This window comes from Solanum dulcamara, chromosome 8 (assembly GCF_947179165.1).
Source record: "Solanum dulcamara chromosome 8, daSolDulc1.2, whole genome shotgun sequence".
In the NCBI taxonomy this organism is placed as follows: Eukaryota; Viridiplantae; Streptophyta; class Magnoliopsida; order Solanales; family Solanaceae; genus Solanum; species Solanum dulcamara.
This window is the reverse complement of record NC_077244.1, coordinates 77305973-77325476: the sequence shown is the minus strand read 5'-3', so window position 1 is coordinate 77325476 and position 19504 is coordinate 77305973. Positions and strand designations below refer to the sequence as shown.

General features: G+C 36.0%; 1 protein-coding gene across 7 annotated transcripts; it reads right to left on the bottom strand.

Moving 5' to 3' along the window:
- Positions 1-1148: 1148 nt before the first annotated feature.
- On the bottom strand, positions 1149-19107 carry LOC129901043 (6-phosphofructo-2-kinase/fructose-2,6-bisphosphatase). 7 transcript variants are annotated; one of them, XM_055976153.1, is made up of 23 exons: positions 18764-19085; positions 18619-18682; positions 18145-18440; positions 17389-17592; positions 16616-16825; positions 16418-16513; positions 16155-16253; positions 16048-16077; positions 14802-14855; positions 13068-13121; positions 12916-12993; positions 11951-12042; positions 11815-11872; positions 11636-11710; positions 9076-9123; positions 7903-8000; positions 5970-6045; positions 4431-4493; positions 4242-4333; positions 3511-3579; positions 3342-3405; positions 3179-3244; positions 1149-1371 (listed from the first exon to the last, which is right to left on the bottom strand). In XM_055976153.1, the coding sequence occupies exons 1-23, from the start codon at positions 18944-18946 to the stop codon at positions 1297-1299; spliced, it is 2244 nt and encodes a 747-aa protein (XP_055832128.1). In that variant the 5' UTR covers positions 18947-19085; the 3' UTR covers positions 1149-1296. The 7 variants fall into 7 exon arrangements, 5 of the variants coding, with proteins under 5 accessions (XP_055832128.1, XP_055832129.1, XP_055832131.1 ...); XM_055976154.1 differs by having other exon boundaries at positions 16616-16822; positions 18764-19084; XR_008769743.1 differs by lacking the exons at positions 1149-1371; positions 3179-3244; positions 3342-3405 and adding an exon at positions 3768-3926 and having other exon boundaries at positions 18764-19105.
- Between the last annotated feature and the right edge of the window lie 397 nt (positions 19108-19504).

Here is a 19504-nt window from a genome sequence, read left to right as displayed (position 1 = left end):
TAGATCACAAAGTAAAAGCCAAACAAAACTTTGGTTTGTTAGACTAACCCCAAAATATATTTTTTCACCAACAATTATTTAGTTCAAGGACTATTAATCTCATACGGAAGTGGGATAAAATAATTCCCAACTCATTGGATATCCTTATCTATCCCATCCTACAAACCAAACGACCCCTCAGTGAACTACCAATTTCTTTTGGTGCTCTTTAACCTATTTTATACAGCAAATAACATAGGAAATGAAGAATTCGCCATTTTTCATAGACTCTTTGGCCTTTGTCTGAAAACTAACAAAGATCATCCTCCATCAAATTGGAATCAGTTTATGGGACACTATTTCCTTATTAATTCGTTCATTAAAGAATGACACATTTCTATGTTAGAAACAATTGAACTTTAAACTTCAATTTTAACTTTAGTGACATACTTTTGTAGACACCAAATCTCATGGCATATGTAGACCAAGTTCCAACCCTGTAGAATTCCGATTGATGAAAGCAAGTATTCATGGCATATGCATTGGATCTTGGACCTTGCACCAAGAGCCAATACCAATGCATAAAAGTATCTAAGTAAAACAAAGTGAACGAGCAGAAACATTGATATTTATAAATTTGAGAAAGAATCTTAAAGTGTCTAGTAGCCTGTTTGGATTGATTTATTTTTAAGCAGTTTATAAGTTGAAAACTGCTTATAAGTTTTTAAAAAAAGTAGGTGCGGGCCAACTTTTTTTTTTTTGACTTATAAGCTGTTTTCAACTTATAAACTGCTTAAAATAAGTTCATCCAAATAAACTCAACTATTTATTGGGGCTTATTTTAAGCACAAAATGACTTTAAGTTGGCCAATCAAACACTCAAAAAAAGCTGAAAACAGCTTATAAGCCAATCCAAACGGCCCCTAGGTTCGGGCCAGGAGGGTCTCTTAATACCTTTTTTCTTCACGTCAGAGTTGTTTCACAGAGAGACTTTGATGGGAACAGCATGTCTTGTTCTGGTACAACAATAGGATCCCATGTGAATTTAAGAAGGGGGAAAGTAGATTTTTAAATTTATCATCTTTGAACAGACCATGTGAAGAATTCCTCGCGAAATCACAAAAAAAATTAAGAGAGAAAAAGAGAGGAAGGGATCGGAAAGGCCAGAGTAAGAAGAAGATGAAGACGAAGCCCTTCAAAATGATACATTTTAATGTCAAACTCTCGTCGATATACAATTTTTTGGTATAAATTACAACAATTTGAAGAATGAGTGAATTGCTGCATTTACTAATTAGCAAGTCAAGTAGCAATGACCTACATCAGTTTGTATCTCTTCTCCTGTACTCCTGTGACCCCCATTTGAATCTCTATGATTGTGTGAAGTGGCATCTGCAAGTTTAACAAGGAAAAGGGTACAATAAATGGAAGTTTTATTTCTATACTAGACCAGGAATGTAAATAGCAGAGGTTTCTGTTTTGATTTCTTCGCTGAAATGATTAATTCTTTCGACTTATTCAAAGTTCACCACATAAAATTGCACAAAGCATAATGAAGAAACCATCTCCTATAGCACTAAAAAACTTTGCCTCGTCTTCCCGCCACTAGAACACATATGTAAGGCTTAATATATCGATAGTCCCTTAAACTTGCTAGTAAATTTGATTTAGACTCTCGACCTACAACTTGTTCTAATTGAACACCTGAACAAGTGATGAAGTGTTCCTATTACACACTTTCGGTTCGAATTTTAATTTCTTTTGCGCGTATTCGCAAGTACCCATTACGTACATAAGCTAACCACTTAAAAGATGTCACCTTTAATTATATTCATTCATCTCAATAAGTTGTAAAACCCCAGGTTAGTTCCAGTTGAGGCTGAAGTGTATAATTAAAGGAGATGACATATTTTATGTAGTTAACTACTGACAAGAGGGGGTTGCTCAGATGGTAAGCTCCCTCCACCTCCGATCCTAAGGTTGTGGATTTGGGTAACCAAGAGAGCAAAAAGGGTGAGAGCTCCTAGGGACGGGTAAAGAAAAAGTTAACTACCTAATAGACGCTTGAGAATACACGCTAGAGTTTTTCCAAAATTTGAATTGAAAGGAACACGTTTATCATGTGTTTGGGTGATCAATTGGAACAAGTTGTAGTTCCTGTGTCTAAGTGAAATTTACTGGGAAGTTTAAGTGACTTTCATGTATTAAACCTGTGTATAATCAGCAGAGACTTCCAACTCAAGGCCATTATCCTGATTAAATAATGAGTAATGGGTGTCTTTGGTATGAATGAAAATAATTCCCGGAAAATATGTTTTATGGAAAGAAACTGTCTCACTATCCAACACACTGTAAAATTTTAAAACTATTTCAAATGAACTATCAGAGACATACATAAGCAAGGAAAGCTGTCTTCTCCCTCTTTTTTGGATGACAAGGGAAACCAGCAGCTGCTACCCTTAGGGTGCGCACAGGGTAAAACCTCCGCTCCTATGCAATAGCTCGCAAACTACACAGGAGAGGTAACCCGCACTAGGCAAGCCCGATGCGGCGAGCTCGACCCAGAAGGCAAACCCCTTGCTTTCGCTGGCAAGGGGTTTCGAACTTGAGACCTCCAACATGAAAGTCCCAAGCCCAAACCACTGGGCCACTCTGAAGGGTAGCTGTCTTCTCCCTCTTTAATGAAATATATTTTCCATTGGTGTTCCTGTCAGGAAATGACTTAACTTTTAAAAAAACAATTTCCTAAAATTATTTTTCTTCATACCAAACACACCCATAATAAAAGTTGTATGCTCAACCTCTTTTTTAGAATCATGTCAGTGTCTTATCTACCCTTGATAACACCCATAATAAAAGTTGTATGCTCAACCTCTTTTTTAGAATCATGTCAGTGTCTTATCTACCCTTACTTAAAAAAACCAGGGTGTATATTTATCAATTATCATAGAGGAGCCTTAATGAACTTTGTTTCGTTCAGCAACTTAATTAACCAATCAAGTAAGACAGATGGAATAAAAGAAAGCAAAAGTGGAGTGGAGCTCGCCCAAAGAAGATAAATATCATTTTCAAGTCTAGAATATATTATAAATATGCTTCAACTACCAAATTAGCACGAATAGATATGCATCCCTGTTTATTGTGGAATATGATATAATGATCCTCTTCAAATTCTTCATGCGCAAGATCAAGTGATTACCTCTATGTGTGGAATTTCGTTCAAAGGCCTATCAGCAAAATAAGCATACAAAGCCCTCAATACGGCCTACAAGAAAATTTAGAAAGAGAACTTTTGAAGTCATGGATATGCTTTATTGGCATGGAAGTGAGATAATTTTAATGTTTCAGCAACATTTACCAACCTGGTGAGACACCACCACCACCGGTGCTCTTTGTCTTTCAAGCTCAATAATCACAGGCTCCAACCTGAAACATGTTAAAATTTAATTAGAACGAAATGAGAAAAATAAAGAATTCCAGATTTGAATTGACGGTAACAAACCTTTCAGTTTATAGGGTTAAATAACAAACCTTTGTATGACATCAAGATAAGATTCGCCTCTAGGGTATCTATACCTCAGCTTGTCCTTTTTGCGTGATCTGTATGTATAAATAAGTAAAAAGCAATATTTGACACTAACCAATTGATATTTTTTTAAAAAGAGTACAGCGTTGTTCATTAGTGTATCACTACACAAGAATGGTGGAGACCAGCTTCATTTCTTTCTGACAAGTAAGCAACACACTATTATGAAAGCATGCGAAGAGAGAGAGAGAGAGTTAATCACACAGCCAGTTAGAAAATAATGAAGCAGAAAAGCCCTTTGATTTACGTGGAGATGTTTTTTACTCCACAAGTGGGCCGTTCATCAGTTGTTCAACGAATTACTCCCAAACTACGAAAGGTGATGCCCTTGCCATCACGGAAGATCTTTTCCAGCTCTCAACTACATTTCAAAGCAATTTAATCCAGTTGATTTTCTATATAGATAGATACTGAAAAAATAAAGAACTATGCCACTGGGGCAATCAATTTCAAATTAAGTTCATTAAGTAGACACCAAACAGACTCTATGGTCAATTCCCTGTCTTAGCAATATCACTTTTCTGTAGCTGGTGAGGCATATTTCCCCTTCAGTATGTGTTAATAGTTTGCTGACTGCTCCTATAAACACCACAAAAATTCTACTTGGATAAAATCCAACTAGGTCACAAACAAATGGATAAGCTTGCATCGTGAAAGGTGAAGAGTTATAGCATACTCATATTCTTCGGGCATATTTCTCTTTATTTCTTCATACGTCATCCCATCACATACACCAGAATTTATTTCATCAAGGGCTCGCCATTGTATCTGAAAAGAGAGTGAGGAAAAAGGAAGAACCATACTTCACGAAAGTCAAAGACGTGTTTAAAAAAGAAACAAACAAACAATGTTTCAACAAGCCAACCTTGGGAAACCCAGCAATTGGACTAGCTGTCAAAATTGTTCTTTGCAATGTGCTGGTCCATATCTAAGTCACAGAATATATAATAGAGCAGTTTATACAACATTCTACAGCATATAACTAACAATTTGTGCAGAGTAAGCACTACCAGCTATCTTCAACTATTAATGATCTGTGCAGAGTCAGCAACACCTACTGAAATCCTAACAAACAATCAAGGAACTTAAGAAGGGCATTTTTCAAGGTTCATGGAGAAATATAAGAAAAATAGAAACTTTTGAACTTAATAGCTACTAGAGACCATAAACTCTTTACACGCTCATACTTCAAAAAAAAGTACTCTTTATATGCATGCTTATGCTGATTTGCATTGTGTTCTACAAAGAATGCAAGCTTTTAATTCTTCAAAAACAAGAAATTTGAGATAATATAACATCGCACATTCCCAAAGATCAGCTGCAAGACCGCAAATCCATTTCTTTTAATTCACCTCCTCCCAACCCCCACAAAAAAGTGAACGGTACCTGAATTTATTTATTTATTTCTTGATTTCTTTTTTGAGGAGGAAGTGGATCTTTTTTTGTGCAAACGTCTATTAAGCTGCTAAGAACCACATTTTCTATATAGGGATTCTTTATATCTTAAGATCAGTATAGAAGTTTGACATCTGTCGTACTAATTAGTAGTAGCGTAGTAATGGCTGATAATAATTTTTTATATTCTGCAAGTGACATAAAATGGTACTTCCCGTATAAACCAAAAAAGTTGGCTGCTAATGGTTCATGCACTTTTGCTTCGTAATTTTTAGCAACCATTAATCCTGCTTCAAGTTTGTGTAAGAAACGATGGTAAGTATAAGTACTACTTTGAGATTCTTTTACTTCAAAACTACATCTGACATTGCAGTTTCCTAATTAATCTAACATGAGGTGGAAGTTACAAATATCAGAGAAGGCTGAGATCATGCTTCTTCTAGACAGCTAATTTTCCAGTTGAAAATATCAGGCCAAAAAAGAAAAAGGAAAATGCTTGCTTGCCGTGGGGGAAAGATCAAAGGTTCCTGCTTTGCACAGATTACTATCCAAAGCAGGATACTTCAATTTTGTTTCTTTTGTTTATTTATTGAGATGCAGTTATCAGGAAAAAGGAAGTGCTTTCATCAACGATTAAGGAAGCTTTCTTCTTTAGCCAGAGAAAACAGAGTGATTCAGAACAGGTTTCAAAATGAAGAACTAGCTTTTCTTGATACGCTTAACAGTATTACAATAAAAGACCAAAAAATAGAAAGCTAAGCACCCTAGGTTTTACCTGTCTGATTCAATGGCCCAATGTTAATGCTTTCTCCTAAATGTACAAGTCACTCCTAATGCCTATCTCTATTGCTTTAAGCCCAATCTTTCTCCCAGCCCTCCCCAACTCACCCAGCGATAGCTCAATCAGATGTTGTAGGTGAATCAATTTCAATAAAAGCACAAGCAAAAGTCGGAAAGGAAAAGAAAAAAAAAACATTATACAATTGAATCATCAATAGAAGGGACTTACAGAAGCGGCCTTTTCATTTTTCATCCGTTTTTCAACAAAATTGGCTAGCTTCTTCGCATAGACCTCCCCAGTTTCACTGTTAAAAAAGTTTGACAGTCATAAAGGAAAAGAAAAAAATTTAAGCTAGCCTAAATTGCAAATACGTCTAGAAAATAGAGTAAAGATTTCTTTACTTGATTAACAATAACCAAATCACAGCATATACAAAATAAGTGAATATTTCATCAGAAGTTTATCATCCAATCCTTACAGATAGCAGAAGAAAATCTCAAACGAGCAACTTTTATACCCTAAGGGAAAATTCTACATTTTATAACTTTCAGACCAGTAAAATCTGAAGAACCCATGAAGGCTCCATGTCCCATGGTAATTTTTTATATCACTAAAAGAATCTGAAGAAGCCATGAATGCTCAATGCCATACGATAAATTCTTGTAGGGATGAGGCAGCCCGGTGCATAAAGCATCCAGTGTTCGCAGGGTCTGGGGAAGGGTTGCACCCCAAGGGGTGTGATGTAGATAGCTACCCTAGTGCAACTAATATAAGCATTAGTGGTTGCTTCCACGGATCGAACCACGGAGACAACTTCACCGTTGCTTCAAGGCTCCCCTTCCCCTATGATAAATTTTTGTATGACCTAAAAAGGAAACAATTGTTTATGGCGTAAGAAAGTCTCCATTACAGTCATAGTGCTAAACTCACGGCACATGCAACAAATCAAAAGAAAGTTATTAATTGCTTTCAGCATGCAAGACCATGGAGTACATCTCTCTGTGTAGATTTAATTCTCATACCAGCAGGATTTCTTAGGCTTTTCATAATTCTAAAAATTGTGGGTGTAACATATTATGGTTCCAGGACGTGGAGACACTCAAGCTTTTGCAGAGGGGAGAGATGTATTTATTCAACCATGTCTTTAAAATACCCCTTTACAGAATCTATATTCTTTTCTTCTTGTGCTCAGCACATAGAACTATGTAATAATGAATGGAGATAAGGCTCTAACTCTAGATCTTCATCTGTTTTGTTACATGTTAAAATTATAGGGCACCCAGCTTATAACCTTTAAGTAAATAGGCAGGAGGCCAACTACTTACTAAGCTACTCTTTCAGCAATGACAATCTAGCCAGCTGAAGTAACTAAATACAAGTTAAGCCTTACAAGTTAAAATTTTTGAAGTTCCATCCATGTTCAAAAAATTGTTGTCTTGCACAATAATTTGGATGGATTATAGAATGTTCACTTTTTTCTTGCTCCGTTTATTCTTTTTGATTTTTTTTGATATTCGTGGTGTCCGGTCTAGATTGTGCGCACCTCGACTAATTCCACGGGATACTGCCACCTTCCACCAGCACACTGGTACCAGGTAACTCTGTCCACCAAGGTTAGGACAAATGGGAAGAAATCCCCTAGTGTTTTTCTCTCTGTTGGGATTTGAACCTGCGACCTCATGGTTTTCAACCCACTTCATTGAGCACTATTCTTTCTTCCAGATTCTTGAAATTCAATATTCTGACAGTTGTATCCCTCCCTCAAAATAAAATCTTCAAGCAGGGATTTTATTAGGTTTTGTTTTCATTGAACAAAATCAAATCAAATGCAAACCCCGGCTTTTGACTGTGGAGGGTGGAAGTCCATAGGACGAAGCCAATTTAAGTCGCTGTGGAATGGACTTATTGAAAGAACAACGAAAGTCCCAGAGAAGATTGAGCATTTGACATTGCTGGGAATTAAAAGGTAAAAGAGAGAGGCTCATTAAACATTAATCTCAAAAAATAGGAAAAACCTAAGATGCAAGGTGAATAAACAAAGAAAAAACAATTAGAAGTAGTAACTTCAATCTGTTATTCCTAAAAAATTAAAAAAGAAGTAAATATATATATATATATATATATATATATATTATCTTCAAGGTGTTTCAAGGATAGAAACCTTATGGCAGTGTCGCCACCAATTCTGCCTCTAACATTGTATAGACTCTCTCCATGCCTTGTTAGCAAAATTGGACGGGGTGTGAGATGTGTATTGACCTGCATATCATATCAATCTGATGGGCATTTCCAACAAAATTTAAGAGCATATGAGAGGAGCAAATTAAACGATAAGAAGTCTAGATCAGGCAGATTGCCATCTTGCAATGACTGCTAGTGTGGTTGACCAGTTCTCTTTCTTTCCTTACTTTTCCAGGATAAGTGGAAGGCCAGGACATATATGAAAATCACTCTTGGGGAAAATGTGAAGACCCATCACAAGAATTTGGCAGATCTAAGTTATACATTCAAATGATAAAAAGAACACCAGTAAAGAGGACATGTTCTGTACAGCATGGAATTCTTCCATTTACCAGTGTGTAACAGTAGTGATATCATCCAGTAGCAAGAATACTGACTCTGCTACCAAACTATGAATTTCAGTCTCTCTTTTCCTTGAAACCATTAGAACAGATACTGAGTCTGAGACTAAACTAAGGTGATAAGTTACACATTCGTTGAGAGAACGGGTTGTTGTCTCCTTACATGGTCCAGAGAAATTCTCACCTCATGAGCTAGCTTTTAGGCCCAAAGTTCATTTTCTTAACAGCAGTGTTATCAAAGGCGCGCTTAAGCCCTGAAGCAAGGCTCAAAACATGTTTGAGCGCTTCGCCGCGCTAATGTGCTCTTTAGTGTCATCATCAAGGTTCTAAGGCACTTGGCAAGGGAAAGCATGTGGCATTCATGCTTATAATTAATAGTCTTGGACTTAACATATATATCGTCTTTTTTTCTCCCTTTGCACCTTTTTTCATTAAACCCACACTTTATTTCGGCTTTGCACTTAAAGCCCCAACAAACCTTAAGAGCTTTTTTGTGCTTTTTGCTTTTTGGTAACACTGCTTAACCATCTGTGGATGTGAATTTGTTGCAGTCTTTGCTTCTTCTGTTTTTTTTCTTTTGTATGTATTTCATGGAGAGTGAGGTTGCCAAAGAGGATAAAGGCATTACGAGAAATAGAAGCAATTCCTTCATTGCTAGCAACATTATTCGATATAATTCAGGAGACGCCTCAAAGATACAGTAGCCTGTTGGAAAGAAAAGAGACCACTTAGTAGGATGAGCAGTAACTTACCAAGAAGAAGACAATCCTTCCAGGAAGATAGCCACTAATATTATTCACCTGCACAAATAGAACTGATTCATTTAAGAGTCTGAAGCTGTATAAATAACTTCAAGAGACTGATCTGGTAGGATCCATTTCCTCCCTTGGAAATGTGAATTGAATTTCTCAGAAACTTAATCTATGGTTGCAGCCAAGTCTAGCCGCCTATCAAATTTAAAGAAAGTAATATATTATATAAGTGCATGGACGTCTCTGGCATTACAGTAAAGCAGCTGTCGATCTTATACGAGTAATTCAGATAAAACTAGAAGAATCTTGACAGTGGCACAACCTTCCATCAATTTTGGAAATCAGTCATTAATAAACTCATATAAGCCTATCTTCATACTTAACAGGAAATGCTACTATGCTACCAACTAGCAACTCAAACAAGCCAGCCTAAAAGATTGACAAAATTTGAACACTGCAGCACGAGCATATTAAGAAAGGAAGAGAAGGTCCTGTAGCCAGTTCTGAATTGCTCCCACCCCTCTTTCCTCTTTAATTAACCGAACAATCCACTGTAAATAGCTTTTGAATTCTTACTGAATCCAATCTAAACATCGTCTGCTCCATAGATTACATATTTTCTCCAACTCCTAAAATTCGACCCATATGAAAATGAAATTGGTATTCAAAAGTCTATGTCAGCCTGTAAAAAGCATATAAAACAATTTTATACAGAGTCCTTCTGCTCACAATCAAAATGTTTACCCGCATCCAGACTGCCAAAAGATATATAGCTCTCACTGAAGCTAAATGCGATGAAATCTTAAAGAAGTCAGAAGAAATCCAACTTCATATTCCTTCAGAAGATTAAGCATATAGGATATTTTGAGATTGTGAACCATCTTATAGGAAGAGTTAAGAAGTACAATGCTATTGAAAGTCAAACTCCTAATCACAAAGTTAGCCCGATAAGGGGAAAGAAATAACTTGTTAAAAGTATGAAACCTAAGACCTAAAAACCCTTCAGAGGCAATCTATCACTTGAGCCAAGCCTCATAGGTGGCCCACTGTCAGTGGAATAACACAAAATCATCATGAAGAAATCAAGAAAAAATTGTTTAAATAAAGTCCATCTTGGAATTAATTCTTTGATGATAAAAAAGGGAAATTTTTACAAATAGCAAACTTTAAGCATTAAATAGGACTCCATAGCTACACTTTTAATATTTGCAAAACACAGCTATACTTTTATTTGCTATGCCTCTAAATTCTGTATTTTTCTCGTGATACATACAAAAAACAAATATACAACCTAACTGAATGTAGTAAATTAAGGATTTTATTAGTAAACTCCCTTAATTTACTCTCTCATTATTCCTATTATTTTCAGGACTCTTTACTCTTCATTATCTCTCATCTTCCAGAAATTCAAAAACTCATCAACTCCCTTTGTTTGTTTTTCTAAAAAATTCAAAAACGTTGATACATAAAGAAAATTTGGAGCAGTTCATAATCATTCTTCCACCATACTCTTACGAAACAAAGCTCGTTTGGAGACATCACAGTTATTATACAAACCAAAATTGTTCAAGTAAATGACCCTCTATTTCCATCCAAATATAGTCTAATTTAAATTCCAAATCATAGTTGAATTTGTGATGCTCATCATTTATTTTTGCTATTTTTAATAATTTGGAATACATAATTGTGAGATTTATATGTCGAATAGGTTGTGAACACAATTTTGGTATATCTTTCGAATTGTATAAAAAATCTTCAAAGATTTGAATACAAATTTGTACATTATATAAATTTGAATTTGGATACAATTTTGATGCTTTAGTGGTGAATTAAGTTTGGAATACAAAAAAAAATAAAAAATTATGTAATTGAATTTGGATAAAACTTTGATGCTTTTGGTGGTGAATACACTTATGTAGTTTAACTAAGAATGTAATACAAAATAAGAATAAAATACAAATTGAGATTGAACTAAAAAAATGTATTTATAATACAAATAAATCTTGGATTCAAATAATTTTAGAATACAAGTAAATCTGGGATACAAATAAATCTTGGATACAAAGAAGGTATTTATAATACAAATGGAGAAAAAAAAATACATAGTTACCTACTTCAACGAGATTCTGATGGAAGATCTTTTGAAGGATTTTTCATTTTGAGAAAAAAAAGGAGCAAAAATTTGTAATGAGATAGAATCGGGTGGGATATGGAGAGAAAGGGGAGAATTAGAAGAGAGAGAGTGTGTAGGAATGTGGAGAGGCACGATTGAATCAGAAGAGAGAGAGAGAGTGGGTTTGAGGAGAGAGAGTGTATTTGATTGGGAGGGAAAAAGGATGTATTTTAGGATTATAATTAAAATCAAATATTTTGCTATAAAAACAACATGTAGTTTTTTTTACAATATTTTTAAACTATAGCTATTATACATAAATAAGTTGATAATTTTGCCTAGTTGCATAATTTTATAAAAAAGCAGTATTTGCTCAATGCCACATCCACCTTTTGACGTGTCCTCAAATAAACAACACATGAAACAAATAAAAATAAGGTCACTTACTTGTATTTGTCCTCCATGACCACTGACCATATCAATCATTTTGATATAAGAACCTTCCTCTACTGGCTCATAAACCTCGGGGAAAAGAAAATGTCAACAAGCATTACATAATATGATGCTAAGCATTCATAAATAAATATGACAAAAACAACCATAATAACTATGATAAATAATATTACTTTTTCATAATTATCAAGGCGATTCTTGAAGTCCCTGTATCCAGCTTCAAAATCTGGCCTGTATAACAATGCCAACTATGTAAGGCTTTTTCCAACTAATATGAGAAACACCAAAAGATACAGCAAGTTATCATACTCTTCAGCATAGTCTGGGCTTTGTTGAACTTTGAGACGTATGTTTCTTTCAATTAGTTTAGGATCATTACAGATGGTTTCCAAGAAAATTATCTGCAAGCAAAAGATCACAGAATTCAAGAATGAGTACTAAGAGCAGATAAACTACTTAAGCTTCTGTATCCATCAACAAGTATCATCATGACGTTTTTTTTTTTTGATGAAGTAAGATGTTATATTAGCATGGCATCAAGCGGACGTAGAGTAGTTACACTCTCTTTTGGCTTGTCTACAACCAGTAGTACATAAACATAAAGAATGAAATAAAAAAGAAAGAAAGGACTAATCTGTTAAAAGAAACTGCTTAGACTCATTAAAGCACTGAGATACATAAGCACCCCAGCCAACAAGTTAGAGTGACTTCACTGATGCGGCAATTTTTTAAGTGCTAAGAAATGAAAAACACAGCCCAGAAGTTGGATACATATGTAATAGTTCTCTATGAGTTTTTCAACCAACAAATGCAGTATCATGCAACCACCACTCTAAAAAGAGTAATAAGAGCATGTTGACTTACACTATAAAGACGTCTATGTTACCTCGACATCCCCCACCTAACTCGTGGAAACAAAATAAAGTATAGTATTAGCTGAAAATGCTATTTGTAAATATCAATTATTGTTAAATAACTTAATCTAATCCTGCAAATGCACTTACATCAATGAGAATTAAACACATCTTAAGTTCTTTTATTTTGTGATAACCGAGAAATCTCAAAGGGTCGTGGTTCGAAATTCAACTGGTTGTGAGTCCACCCCTCTACCCTTCTCCGCTTAAATATTAGGTTTTTAACTATGACGTGTGTGTAACCTATACATCACAATCATACCACTAGATCAGAGCCTTCGGAAAACATCTTACAGTTCTATTAAAGGAAACTAAGAGCAGTAACATACTAACACTAGATGTCCATCAATAAAACTTCACCTTGCATTTTCCCTCAGCCATTTTCATAAGCATATTCCTTCTTTTACTTGAGCTATTTGTGGCATCGAAAATTCCTACCTGCATTCAGTAATGGATACGGTTATTGGAAACTCGGAACCAGGTACGTTCCATGAGAATAATGGAAGACTTACCTGTCCACCCTCTTGCATCCATGCAATCATGTCTTCCATTGCAAGGGCAGCTACCTAGTAGCATGTGATGTATTAAAACTATGTGAAAAGAAGAAAGTCAATTCAACGAATAAATTAGGTGTAATGTAACTACAGGAGAGATCGATGATGCACTACAACTCGAAGTTCTACACACATCAGCACTAGGACAATGCAATAATGGCTACAAGAACAACAACAATAGAAATTTCTTCAAATATTACCAGTCATACTGTCAATATATGGGCCTATGGCCATCCATATCTAAACCCCAAAATCCTAGAAAGTAACTTCTATAGCAAGATGTGAAAGCAATTTGTTGTTCCTTTCTACAACACTTACACACTAGATATAATATTAGTCAAGTTTTTCGTAAAAGTGAATGGTCAAATGTCCAATTAATGGGTGCTAAATTGGCAGTGGAGAATATTGATACAAATTGCAAAATTCCTATGCATGTGATATGACAGAAGCCCTATCCATATGTTCTTTTCTCTGGGAGAGGCTACTTAGATTAGGGATGTTAAGGCAGAGCAATCAAGGACCTGCCCATAATCGAACAGAGAATATAGATCTGAATGGGGAAAGGGGAAGCAACAACATACCCAATGAAATCCCACTAAGTGGGGTGTGGGGAGGGTAGAGTGTACCCAGACCTTACCACTACCTCATGAAGGGGCAGTTGCCGATTTCTTTTCCTTCCATTGTGGGGGTCAGGGATAGGTGTTCAATAATTTTTATACAAGTCATGGTAGTTCATCTGGGGTTTTGATTCAAGTGAGCCACCAGAACTTAGGTTTCACAACCTTACCTCTCCAAAACAGACCGACTCTTCCTTCATTATTTTCCTCATTTCTCCCAAAACAGATCACAAATCCAGAGGACACCCCCCAACTCTCTTTCATTGATCTCTCGGTCTCTCAAGAATCAAGATACAGAACAACAAGTCTGACACTCCTGATGGTTCTTTTCAGGACATAGAACAAATAATAGAGAGAAAATAGGAGAAGCGTAATTTCCCTACAGAACACAAAACACGAAGGGGGAAAAGCCGCTATTGCTACAGGTTATCACTGAAATTCTCTATCTTCACCCATCCCTTTCTTTCCAATCTCAAACTTAACCCCGTCTTAATATATGCTGAAGAATAGACAAGAAAGGGAAGACACAGACCTCCTCTGACTACATTACGTGAAGCCTGCATCTCCATTTCAACAGAGGAACCCTTCTCAATGCTCACTCTCTGACCTTCCTGGTCTTGCCTCTTTCGTCTAAATTTTCCATTGCTTCAAGTGAGGTCATCCGACACTGCTAACTAATGTATGTGTACATAATATAGAATGACACCGTATGGAAAACAATGTAAAGTAATCATCAGTTTGGGATGGAAGTAAAGCCTTGCTGAACCCCACAGCCTCCAATCCAAACATGCATACTAGCTGAGTTATAACAACAGGCAGGTGTCAAAATCCTATGTATACCACTGCCAATTTTATAAACATGGATAGGATAGAGAATGGAGGCCATAATGGGGCAGGGCGGGGAAGGGAAAGACATTTGAGGGGCAAGGGCGAGGGAAGGAGCACTATGGTGAGTCGATACAGGCATAGCATTCAGTATACCCGCACGAACCCTGCCTCATGGTCAATCTAATTAAGATGATTTCAGGCTTCTAGCAAAAGGACAATAAACAGCACCTATTCTGACAGAGTTTACCTCATTGCGAGCCTCCAAGCCTTCTGGATTGTCAGCTCGGAAGAAATCAGCAGTCTGCGTCAACAAGATACACAAGAAAATGAAGTTTCACAGATGGTATTTCAATTAATATGAATTAAACCTCCTAGGAGGAGAAGCTCAATAAGTTGTCAGACATACAATCGTTATTTCATTAATGTGTAGAAAAGTAACAGTAATCACACCAAAAGAAAAAGGATACGTCAAGGACGATAACAACTGGTAAAATTCATTCAACAGTTGAGCAATAGGGGAGAGAACTTCTCTCAGATAAAACAGGATATCCTACCAAAGCTAACATCAGATCACAACCCTATTGTTCCTAGGAGTTGTGGATTAGATTCCAACACCTTCCTCCTTGTTTCTTCTTAGTCGCTGCTGTTATGTTGTAATAATGCCAAGCAGTCACAAAATTTTCCCTGGAACTCTTTCCTATGACGCCATGAAATCTCAATATTTTTACTGTTCTTTCTGCCACATAACGAACCCTAGAATACTATTTTCCTGCTCCTATGCATGATATCCCTTCAAACTTGTTTTATATCAGTGTGTTACTAACCAATGTATGAAAAATAAGCAGCCAGTTTATCTAATCTCGGCAGCTTCAAAATAAAGACCCAGGAACGAAATTATAGAATGATGCAACAGAAGCAGCATACACAGCATCTGGTCTGTAAGTCATCCTTGAGGTTGAATTCTTTAATATCTTATTGGGAGAAATGACTGTTCCACACAATAGGATCAGAATAAATAACTCCACATGCAGAACATATTACAGGAAATAATTAAGAATTTATGCATAGAAGTCTGCGTCCATTTAAGAGGAGAAACAACTTCCCCATCCATTTAATGGGGAATAAAAGACAAAAATGGTCCCTTATCTTTGGTAGAAGGTTCAAAATAATGCCTTAAGTATCACTTGAGTAGTTTGGTCCTTGAAGTTTGACAAAAGTGAGCACTTTTGGTTTCCGACAGATATTTACCAAACTCTGATTGTTAAATTAAATCAGAACTGTGAAAATGAAAAAATATTTAATGGGAACTCACATTTGGAAGTACATATTTTGTATTTTATTATTTCAAGAGTCTACTACAAGTTTTTGAGGTGCAATTTCTGTTATTGTTTGTCTATTTTTTGTGTCTGGTGTAGTTTTTTCATAAATGATACGGCAGTTCTATTTGACTGCAGATATTTAGAAAAACAGTTCAATTCAGGCATGTAAACTACCTGATTACTTCCGTGCTTGAGTCGGCGGTACTGTCACAGAAAAAAGATTGGTTAGTTTCCTTATGTTTGCAAATTAAGACATTGAAGAAACAAGCGCTACAATTTACCTTCCCAACATTGAAGTGCTTGGTGTCATGACCTAACCATCGAAGATACCTAGTAAGCTTAGCGGCAGTAAAAGTTTTGCCACGAGCTGGCAAGCCAACCTGCAGGAAGCATAAGCAAATCCTAAGATCATTCATTGCATAAGACACTATTCTAAGAACATAGGAAAGTCAATCCGAGAAGACAGCATCAGCATCAATGTTGACAAGCTTACACCAAAACCAATTAGTGCTTATCAGTTCTTCCATCATAAAAGAAAAAATACCAGAACGATTGCTAGATGCCCGTCTTCCTTTGGCCCAAGCATCTGATCAGCTACAGCTCCAGCTGCAACTGCTCCTGCAGCAGCTGGCATCATATTCTAAGCAATTTAAAAGAATGATACATCAGATGCATAAACCAAGCCACAACAGAAATTTTATTACAGTATTCATCACAACGGACACATTAGATTTCTACACACCTTGGCATCTGAATCAGGCTTGAGATCAAGAGTAAAACTAGTTGTACTGGGTGATTTGACTAGTCTTGGAGATCCCACACCCCTATCTACAAGGAGTCCCCTGTAACTATCTTGTTTTTGTAAAGACGAGAACGTTCCCATGGACTTGGATTCAACCGTACCAGACCCAGAGGGGGCTCTAGTTGGATCCGGGACAATTACTTCCATCTGCTGGATGATAAAAAAGATGGCATAATGCGAATCAACCGCGGCTCTTAATAATGAGGTACAATTGAGAGAAAATGGTAATATATGTAGAACGAATTAGAGCACAAGGTTGGTAAATTAAGTAGGGAGAACACTAGTCACATAACATGCATGTTTCCAGCGAATGTAATACCTTCTGTACATAATATCGGATAAAAATTTAAATAACATCGATGATTGGTCATATGAGTGTCAAAGATACTTACTATACAAGATTTTTAGCTGGAGGATGAAGAAGACTAGTATATAATACAAGTACCAGAGTTGAATAGCTTTTTCATTGTACTGAGTAAAATGATGATCAGTATCATGTATTAAAAGTATGCTAATGCCTATTTCTCTTAAATTATGGGAATGCATTAAAATGAAACACTCATCCCAAAAAAATTGCCAGGAGAAATAGAAAAACTCTGAATCTCAGAGCACTTTGGGGGTTTATTCTGTTTTGATAAGAATGGGATAAAGATAGACAAAATCTCAAGTCCTACAGTCAAACTAGACCTCAAGTCAAAAGGCACCACGAGAACCTTTGTCATAGCAGACCGATCATTTGAAGTGTGACCATCTTTTGAGGAAGGCCTTGGAATGGTAGTGCCATCTGTTCCAGAAAATACCCCTTTACGTGTTAGTGACCTAGGAGTTTCTGTCAAGTTAGCTGCGTAAACCGGTGATGTTGCTGGAGCAGGGACAACATAATGTTCAAGATCAAGCTCTAGACTTGCCGAAGAGCCCTGTCGAGAAAAAATGTTAAAAATATAATTAATATAATTAAGGCATATATGAAAAATCCAACTGCCGAAATCTATAGAAACAACCCTGGTAAGCAATATTCATCCACAGACATCTGAAGAAGCTAAAAACAAGAATAATTTGACCAATAGACAGGAGTAGAAAAACTAGGAGCACCAATAAGAAACATGAAAGTCAATAGTTTCCTCAAAATTTACACATATGCTAACATAAAGGTATAGGCTAAACATCCTTATTCAAATTTAAACCTCTTAAATATCAAAATCTGCATCCCATTATACTCCTAAAGAAGAGGAAATTATCTCCATTTAAATGTACGATATCTGTTGATGCAATAGCCTGTAAAAGTACAGTTTATCGCATTTGCTCCAAATGTGAGCACAAGGCACCTGAGCTCCAACATGTTAATACAAACACTCATTCACATGGAGAGATCATCTAACAAGATAGTAAAATAGTAATCACAGGGATCTAGCACTATGGTTTATAAAGAAGCATTTACGATTAGCAGTCAAACAATAGCAACATCTTACCTCTGCACCCATAGCTGGTGTCGAATTTATGCTAACATCTGGTACATCTCGAACAGTGGAAAGCCTGCGATTTTCCTGAAAGGCTCTCCAACTAGCCGCAAGGTCAAATGGTGAAACTCTGTGTGCTTTAACAAACACTCTATATTCAATAATCTCTTCATTTTCCAGCTTAAACGAGGCTGAACGTCCATCCCCTTGTAACATTCCAGCAATTAGTACACGGTTTGGGCCTTCCTCCACTATACAAGGATCATAGTTGTATTTTGACTTCAACAGGAACTTAAAGTCCAACGTCTCTGTACAAATAAAAATCAATTAATCAACTACTTCTCAATCCCTAGTTACTTCAGGTCAACTATATTAATCAGGTGTAGCTTCTGATATTATCCTCTTATACATTACCCAAATGAATTTACCTTAGATTTTCATTCCATGAATTAAACAAATTTAAGAAAATCACAACAGTAAGCTAACCGTGATTAGGAGGAACAACGAAACTCAGTTCCCACATAGAAGTTGATTCACGTTCCATCGGAAGCTGATAATGTAAAACAGAACTGCATTAGTTATTAATCGCAAAAATCAGAAGGAAACTGAAGAGGTGAGAATGATTAATTACAGCTTTAGACGAATCCCATGAGCCAATTAGTGGAACGGAGCCATAAACATGAGGAATGAGTTCACCTTTGAGCTTATAATTCTCCATTTTGAGAGAAACGTAAAGCTGTCCTCCTCCATGATCTTCTCTATCTTCACTGCCATGTGAACTACTGTCCGTGTTCTTCGATGAACCAGTACCCATTTTTGCTGCTGAAGCTACAATTTCTCTCCAGGAAAAAAAAAAAAAGTTTTTCTGTCCGCTTATGTTAACTGAATATAATAATAATAATAATTACGTAATAAAAGTAGTAGACGTCAGTTGTGGATAGGACGATAGGTTAAAGAGAGACGGAGATTGCAAGATGTGGAAAACTGAGAAAAAGAACAAAAAGAAAAATGGTTGGTTAAATTTTTCCTGTTTTGATAAGAATGGAATTTGGGGAAAACATATTTAATTTTTAGGTTAATACAGTAATAATGGAAAATACAGGTTGAAATCTGTATAGATTTTGGATGCGATGATTAATTAATGTATATTCATAGTGAATCGATTGGAGTTTCAAATTGATAATTGCAACTCTAGTTTCAAATTATCAAGGAAATTTAGGAATGTTTTCACATGTTATATGTCTCTATAAAAAATTATCTCTTTGTTAGAACGAGAATGGCAAAATTTAGGAAACATAAGGATCAAATTATATCATTGTGTGTTAATTTATTAATTTAATATATTCAAAATTAAATAAAAGGGGACATTTCA

What these genes read in the sequence shown, in the direction of transcription:
- LOC129901043 (XM_055976153.1), bottom strand. Translation starts at nt 18,946, where the DNA reads ATGGGTACTGGTTCATCGAAGAACACGGACAGTAGTTCACATGGCAGT. An exon ending in CACCAGCTATGGGTGCAGAG is followed by an intron (nt 17,593 to 18,144) that starts GTAAGATGTTGC and finishes TTTTCTCGACAG; the next exon opens with GGCTCTTCGGCAAGTCTAGA. An exon ending in TATCTTGATGTCATACAAAG is followed by an intron (nt 3,406 to 3,510) that starts GTTTGTTATTTA and finishes AACATGTTTCAG; the next exon opens with GTTGGAGCCTGTGATTATTG.